The sequence below is a fragment of the Populus alba genome, chromosome 18 (genome assembly GCF_005239225.2).
Source record: "Populus alba chromosome 18, ASM523922v2, whole genome shotgun sequence".
In the NCBI taxonomy this organism is placed as follows: domain Eukaryota; kingdom Viridiplantae; phylum Streptophyta; class Magnoliopsida; order Malpighiales; family Salicaceae; genus Populus; species Populus alba.
Genome location: NC_133301.1, coordinates 6,063,782 through 6,071,592, shown reverse-complemented (window position 1 = coordinate 6,071,592; position 7,811 = coordinate 6,063,782). Strand labels below are relative to the sequence as shown.

The 7,811-nt window shown below is 32.9% G+C and overlaps 1 protein-coding gene across 2 annotated transcripts; it reads right to left on the bottom strand.

The window, feature by feature from the left end:
- Positions 1-3,584: 3,584 nt before the first annotated feature.
- On the bottom strand, positions 3,585-7,399 carry LOC118040674 ((S)-coclaurine N-methyltransferase). 2 transcript variants are annotated; one of them, XM_035047674.1, is made up of 8 exons: positions 7,084-7,398; positions 6,259-6,367; positions 5,181-5,405; positions 4,950-5,049; positions 4,761-4,871; positions 4,545-4,628; positions 4,259-4,317; positions 3,585-4,117 (listed from the first exon to the last, which is right to left on the bottom strand). In XM_035047674.1, the coding sequence occupies exons 1-8, from the start codon at positions 7,268-7,270 to the stop codon at positions 3,925-3,927; spliced, it is 1,068 nt and encodes a 355-aa protein (XP_034903565.1). In that variant the 5' UTR covers positions 7,271-7,398; the 3' UTR covers positions 3,585-3,924. The 2 variants fall into 2 exon arrangements, with proteins under 2 accessions (XP_034903565.1, XP_073262208.1); XM_073406107.1 differs by having other exon boundaries at positions 3,977-4,117; positions 4,259-4,397; positions 7,084-7,399.
- Positions 7,400-7,811: the final 412 nt, after the last annotated feature.

Below are 7,811 nucleotides of genomic sequence, written 5' to 3'. Positions count from 1 at the left end.
CAGAACACTAGTCTTACACCTCTTTACATGTTCCCACTTGTTCTTTGTAAGATGTAAGTGTGAATTTTATGTTTAGGCTTTCACGTATTGTAAAGAAGCATGATTCTACATTTGTGGTTGTCGATCGTTTCTCAAAGATGATCGATTTTATCAGTTGCACTAAGACCACAAATGCTTCTAAAGTTGTGAAACTCTATTTTAATGAGATTGTCAAGTTGTAGTCTTCCTCAAACTATAGTTTCAGATAGGGATGTTAGATTTATGAGTTATTTCTGAAAAACCCTTTGGCATATAGTGGTAACTAAGTTGAAATTTTCTAGTGCTTACCACCCCTAAACCGATGGTCAAACTGAGGTGGTTAATAGGAGTTTAGCCAACTTTTTGAGATGTCTAGTGCATGATCATAATAGAAATTGAGATTTAGTTCTTCCTATAAACCAGTTTGCCTATAATAGCTTTGTCAATAGGTCGATAGGCATGAGTTCTTTTGAAGTTGTACATGGTTACAAACTTAGGAGGCCTTTAAATCTTTTTCCCATGTCTCCTCATGCTAGGGTGTCTGAGTCAATCAAGTCATTTGCATGTAAAGATCACTAAGCAAATAAAGCGCAACATAAACTTCAAGTTGATTTATATATACAACACAACAAATTTAATGTTGGAGACTATGTTATGATACGGATTAAACCCGAATGGTAGACTTCAAGAACTAATAAAAAAGTACAGGCATGTAGTGGTGGGCCATTCAAAGTGCTACAATGGATTGGTCCAAATACTTCTGTTATTGATTTACCACTTGATTTTAACATTGGCTCCATATTTAACATTGAGGATCTAGTTGCATACAAGAAATCACATCTTATTTCAAATGATTCATTTGAGATGCCACCTAATTCAATTCTTAATAATTATATTGAAATATCTACCTTCACCATGATATCATCACAAAATAATAATATTGATGTTATTCTAGATGAACAAGTTGTTTTAATCAGGGATGGTGAAATTTAATGGTTTCTAGTTCATTGGATGGACCGACCTGATATAGATTGCACTTAAATTACTAAAGATACACTACAACAAATTGATTCAGATCTTTAGGAATACTATTAAAGTCATTCAGAGCTACATTCGATGGAGTCGAGTTTATTTAACTTTGAGAGAGATGGTGGGACACTAGACCCACACCATAGATTACATGAGTATATGGACAAAAACGACAAAGGATGACCCAGCTTGTCACTATTTGTTTAGGAGACTAATCCCATCTAAGCCTATTTCATTTTTTTTTTGTTTTATTTATTTAAGTTATTTATGTTAAACAATTTTAATTAATGGGTTGAGCCCAATAGTTTGATGTTTTAGAGTTATTCTATTTTTATGTTTTTTTTTTTCATTTTGTTAGATAATTTTGAATGATTGAATAAAAATAACAAACTATTCCTCATTTGAGTTGTCTTTTCTTCCAAGCTTTTGTTTCCTTATTTTTAATTCTTGGCTTCTTTATTTCTTTATTTCTTTTTTTTTTTTTAGTTTATTGTCTCGCATCAGAGAAGCCTACCATTGAATTATTTAATGGATTGTACCATGTATCAATTTAAGGGCGTTGACTTAGGAAACTCTTTCTACATGAGTATATTTTAATATTAGTTATTTACAATGACAAGTTTTGATGTAGAGATTTTGTTTTGTTGCTTATACTCATTAGGTTTCTTGTTTAATGATCAGTACTTGAGGATAATGCTCTATCTTACCAACAAATCCTTTTATGACAATATAACAGGATTTTAAATATGTTTAGACATAATAAAACAGTATGCATTACAATGCTTGCAAAGCCATTTTTATATCATATGATATTTCCAGTAGCAATAAGCTCAAAGTTATATGGTGACTTGACTTGACTTTGCCTGTGTCTACATTTATTCCACCAGATAGTTGTTGTGATGTCGTGATCATACAAATTAATAATCCTAACTTAAATAAACAAGATAGTATAGAGGAAGTAAGAGGTTGATCCCACGAGGAACATTTAATTCAAATTTTTATGCTATACGATATGTAATTGGGGGTTTTTGAGGTTATCAAGACTATAGCAGAATAAAATAATCAAGCTAAATTAAATCAATCAGAAAACTATCTAGAAAACAAACTTAGTTTCAAGTAGACGTCCACTTACAGAAATCAGAATCGATCATTGAAACAATACATCAATTTATATTCTAAATATTTATCCTTTCTTAACACTAGTTAGTTAACTGATTTGCCGTATGACTAACTCTAATCATCAAACAACCACAGTGTCTGCATTAGTAGTTTAATTGAATGACAGCCTTAAAAACAAGATAAGTTGATTAATCCAAACACATAACTATTTGCAGTACATGTTTGATTTGATCAAATGTTTTCCCTAACATTAATAATATAGTCCACTACGATTACTTAGTTGCTTCATAAGTTTATATATCAAAACTCCGGTTTTGATTGGAAACTTAGTAATAGATTATTTACAATAATAATTTAGAGTCTGTTCTAGTAATTAAAATAAACAATCATAGGAAAACAAACATATTCACATATAAATTAAAAAGAAAAGGTAAAATAAATCTCAATGGTAAAATAAATCTCAAAGTTCTTGAAATCCAAAGGTTTTTGTGTCCTTGTAACCAAGAAAAAGAACTTAACCTTACATGTCTATTGAAAAACTAATCAAAAGGAACAAAGAATGCATGATTTCGAGTTTTTAAAGGAAAAAGGTTTTCTTGTCTTTCTAGCCACCCCCTTTTCTTTCTCTTTCTTTTTATTTGATAGAAAACCCCAATCCTCCTTTCCTACAAAATAGTCATTTTTCAAGTATACAATTTACATTTAAGTATTTCAACAATTATTTTTCTAAAAAAAAAAAAATAGCCTTGCATAAAATCTTCAAACTTTGACTTTAGACTTAGAAGAGCTAAATTGCCGAAATAAAGACTTAGGTGTAAGTTTGGATGCTTTGAGAAATACTTTGAACTTATTTCTTCACAAAACCTTTCTGCTAACAGAATTCATGTGTCATCTTAGAAAAATCATTTATCTCTCATATGAACTCTTTTTCTATTGCAATTTGGTAGGCTGATAGATCTTCGAGTAATGAATCCAACAAAATTGAGTTTGCATCAAATAGACTTCTCTAGCTCAAAATATTCAAGTCGGAATGACTGACAGTCATCATTGGCAGAATACGAGATTTGTCTTTGAAGGCTGCGATTTCCATGCTCTTTTTCTTTTTATTTTTCTTGTCATATATGTATAGAAAGGTATGAATGTTAGCTTTCTAATGCCACTAGAATCATTTCATTTCAACCTCTAGAGCTCAAGCTCAACACAAAACATCGATTAGAGGTCAATTTATCAATTATCTTCAATTTACTTCTTTTTGAATCTTACATCAAAAAATGCCTTCAAAATATAAAACAACGAATATTAAGATATTTTATATATAAAACATAGGTAAAATACTATGTAAATATGTATACAACTATCAAATAATATGGTTGCATCAATAGCATGCAACAAACAATTCCTAATGTAGCAATGAAAACTGAAATCAAAGAAGGAAATTTTGAATTAACTGAGAAACTTGGAGCATGGCTCGCCTGTTTGATAAAACAGAATCTGAGAAAGTGGTTCTGGGGCAACCCAATTTACAACTGTGTTTGAGATATAAGAACACAGTTGTTCAACTGACAACGGAATACACTTTCAGCGGTGTTTGAGATATTATTCAGCTGACGACGGAATACACATTCAAAATGGTGGTTGTTCAGTCGACAGATTCACTTAACCCTATCATTAAGGCCTTATTGAGTTGGAAAAAGAGATGTACAGCACCACCTCTTCCAACATAGTCTTATCTTCTGCTGAAAAGGAGATTGGAATACTTCATTTTTTATTAAAAAGGAAATGTGCAACCATCCACTCTTCTCCATTGTTGTATCCAAAGAGTTCTGCAACAGAAATGAAGAATGTTCTCCAGTAAACAGTCCACTTAACAGCTTGATCTTTACCATAGGTTGACTCCATTATTGGCTTAATGGCAGCTAGGTTCCGGTCCATTCTTTTGAGCCACTCCTCACTGAGAGATTTCAATGTAAAAAACAATGAGATGATCCATTGCAACAACCGAGTAATTGATCTGGAAAGTTTTGAACTTCAAACAAAGCTTCTTAACCAAGAACATTATTGCTGTCATATGTGTGGAGTTTTTCATCCTTACCTTGTCTGTGAATAATGTTTCCCATTCACAAGCCAATGATCAACAATGGAAACATCTTCCTGCGCAGAGAGTTTTTAGAAGGGAGCCTTCGATAAGTGAGCAAATGAAACTCATGCAGCATTTGGAATTCTCTGGTGTTCTGATATGCTTATACATGTCAATTTCATGATTTAATATTGTATTTCATCATTTGGCACATCACCAGAAGCTTGGATTGAGATTTGAATCTAGAGACTGGTGCTTGGAAAGTAAAGCATGTATTTGACAATGAGATTGCAGTGCTGACCTGGAAATAAAGTAACAGATTTGCAGAAGGCATTGTACCTCCTGTGAAGAAATACCTAGTAATCCAGTCATCTTCATTAACATCCTGAATAGAAAGAGGTTGGAATGTAAGTTTATTCAAAATTTTCAGCTTCTCAATGAAGAGATGCTTAAGAATAGCTAATTTAAAACAATAATATGAATGAAATTGCACTCAACAAATTTTGAGCAGCTCTACCTCAAAGTGGTAAGCAAATGTCTTGTGACAGAAATAATGAACAAAATGAAGGCCATCTTGTTTCATCCACTTGGATATCTTGTTAAGAAGATCTCCATAATTCTTCATATGCTGCGAAAGGACAAATTCAATTTTAAACCAAGTCAACTTTGACCTTCACATCCCTAATGTAGCATGAAATGCACCCACCTCAAACATTTCAATGGAGTATATACGGTCATAGGATGCCTGCATTTCAAATGTGCTAATGTCCGCAACAATGATCTCCACATTCTGCAGCTGAAGATCCCTAAAGAAATGAAACCGAGAATATAACTATAAAATATAAAGTGGGCAATATTGCTATCAATCAGACAATACTAGATGTCTGAATCCAAAGTCAGACCCTACAAACACGTGCCAATATATCAGGTAGCATACCGGCACTGCTCATCAATGTGTACTTTCTGTGTTGTTGAATTGCAAATCCCAGTAATTTTACAGTTACTGTACTTTTGGGCAATGTATAAAGAGAGTGACCCCCAGCCACATCCAACGTCAAGGACAGAGTGTCCATCTTTTAACTGTGACCTTTCGCAGTACAGCTCCAACATTGCTTTCTCAGCATCTTCCAAGGTGTTCGATTTATCAGAAAAATAACAACAGCTGCACTAGTTCAAATACAAACCATATCAGCTCATAAAATATCAAAATTGATGACCTTCTACACACTAATTTGAAATGATTAAAGCAGAAATGCTGATCACTGGATTGTTTTTTACCCTCAATTTTTCGAACATTTCTCAAAAAATACAAACAAAAAAAGCATTTTTCATTTAACTTCTCCAGTTTTTCAAAATTTACCTATTTCCCAAACTTTTGGTTTCGAGTAGGTAGATAAAAAAAAGACAAAAAAATCATGTGCGAGTCAAAAAAATATAGGAAAAGACAAGATGATGAGCGAGAGAGTAAAGCAAAAAATATTGAAAAATCGAGAAGAAAAAAATGAAGAGTGAAAAAGAAAATGAGAGAAAGTGAATAACTAATCTAAAAACACTGAATCAAACTAAATTGAAAAAACCAAATCTAACCAAAGGGTTATTAGATTCAAGCCTGTTAAAAAGAGTTTATTTGGTTTTAATAAATATAAAACCGAACTGAATCAAACCAATCACAACCAATCAGTTTATTCTTTTATTCATTTTGGTTTGGATTAAAACTTTCAGAAAAAGAAATCAATTCGATTGAGCTTTTTGTTCAAACCAGATTTGAATAGATGCTTACCCTTAATTTTTGGTTAGTTATGGCATGTAATTCTTGACCTTGTAGCAGGCCTGTATTTGCTTGAGTTTGTACTAACTTCATTCAACCCCTTCCTCCGGGGAAAATTGACAAATTTGTTGCATGCATCACAGTACATACTATATAATTTAAAGCCCCAAATGTCAAAGATCTATTTCTTACTGATGACACTTCTATGAAAAACAAATTCCATTCCAATCATGATGCATGAACACACCTGTATTTGAGATTTTTCCCGAGGACCAGCTTAAAGAAAGAGGTTGGTAATTCATAATGTTGAGTTTTTGGCTTATCAGTCTTGATAGCTATAGGCATTTCTTTTAGAGCTGCAAACATAGGCACAAACATAACCATTTCACACATCAGGACAGATAAAAAGAGAAAAAGAATAATAATAATTCGATTTCTAATTTCTAATTTCTAAATTACTTTTAAATGAATTCATTCCTTGGCTTCGAACAAATTGTTCTTCTACTTCAAAGTTCATGACTTCCTTTTCGTCTCACCGTGAAATTTCTTATTGTTTTTCTTTTCACCTCTAATTCCAAACTGGGCTATTTATACTGGGATTTAATTTTTTATTTGATTCCTTTTTGTTTATTCAAATTCCAGAAATTTTCAAGTTCTTGGAATTTATAACTAAAAGGGTCCCAATAGGTAACTTGATTCCAATTCCCAACACAACCCACGGCACCATGTCCAAATCCCACATCATAATCAAGTAATCAGCACTATTAAAAACGTTGAAAATAGCCAACTCCACCTTAAAAAAATAATTCTTATTTGCAACCACCAAAAAAATAAATTCTTAATGAGGAGAAAATAAATTCTCTGAAACCAAAGGATGTGTCGTTTTAGCCTGGCCGTTGTCGTTAATGGCTTTTAGCAATGACTTGTTGCCGCCTGTGAATCACCCCAAACTCATAATTGCCTTTAAGTTCTAATTTGAAGACGTTTTGTTTCGCATAGTTTTTTTTCTATCTCGAGATGTAGAGACATGAATGATGAATGCAAACATATATATGAGGTTAGAAAAACTTACAATGAACGAATTGGAGAAGGTCAGCCAGCTGGAGTTCAGAGGATGTCTTGTAGCAAGAACGAAGACGGCCTGCCAAGAGCATGCGAGTGAGCCTCCTGATCACCGCATCTGGTAGCAAATTTCTTTCCAGAGATGCCAACATCACTTTCACCGTTGCTTCATAAGGCACCTGCATTAAACTCTCCATTTCAAGTAGCAATCTGCTACAGCTACAAGCTAGCTAAATACCTCTGTGCCAACACAGATTGAGAGCCGCACCCTCTAGATTGGATTCTGTGACTTCTCTTATCCTTGATGCTCTGAGCTCCATGTGGGGTTCCGTATAATGGGCTTGATTGATTTTTAAGTTACAAACGTTTTCTACTTTGACCCCTGGCTTTCACCTTTTTTCATTCAAGTCCCTTTTTAATGTGGGTAAAGCAGAAACTAATTTAATTAGATGGGATTTATTTAAATTAGGTTTAGTTTGATGGAGAAGAAATAATGACGTTAAAACGATTATTATTTACTATTTTGTATTAAATTTATTTTGACTACAAAGTTCTTAGATTTGAGAATTGATTCAAATTTGGTATTTTATGATTAGGATCAATTATACATTAATTCAAATTAAAAACAATCTTAATTCAAATTTGCTTTGAATTTTAGATAATGCATGCCAAAGCCAAACCTTCCTACCTACCCAATTTGATCACTAGATTTGACGGTTGGATTACCCTATCGAAGAT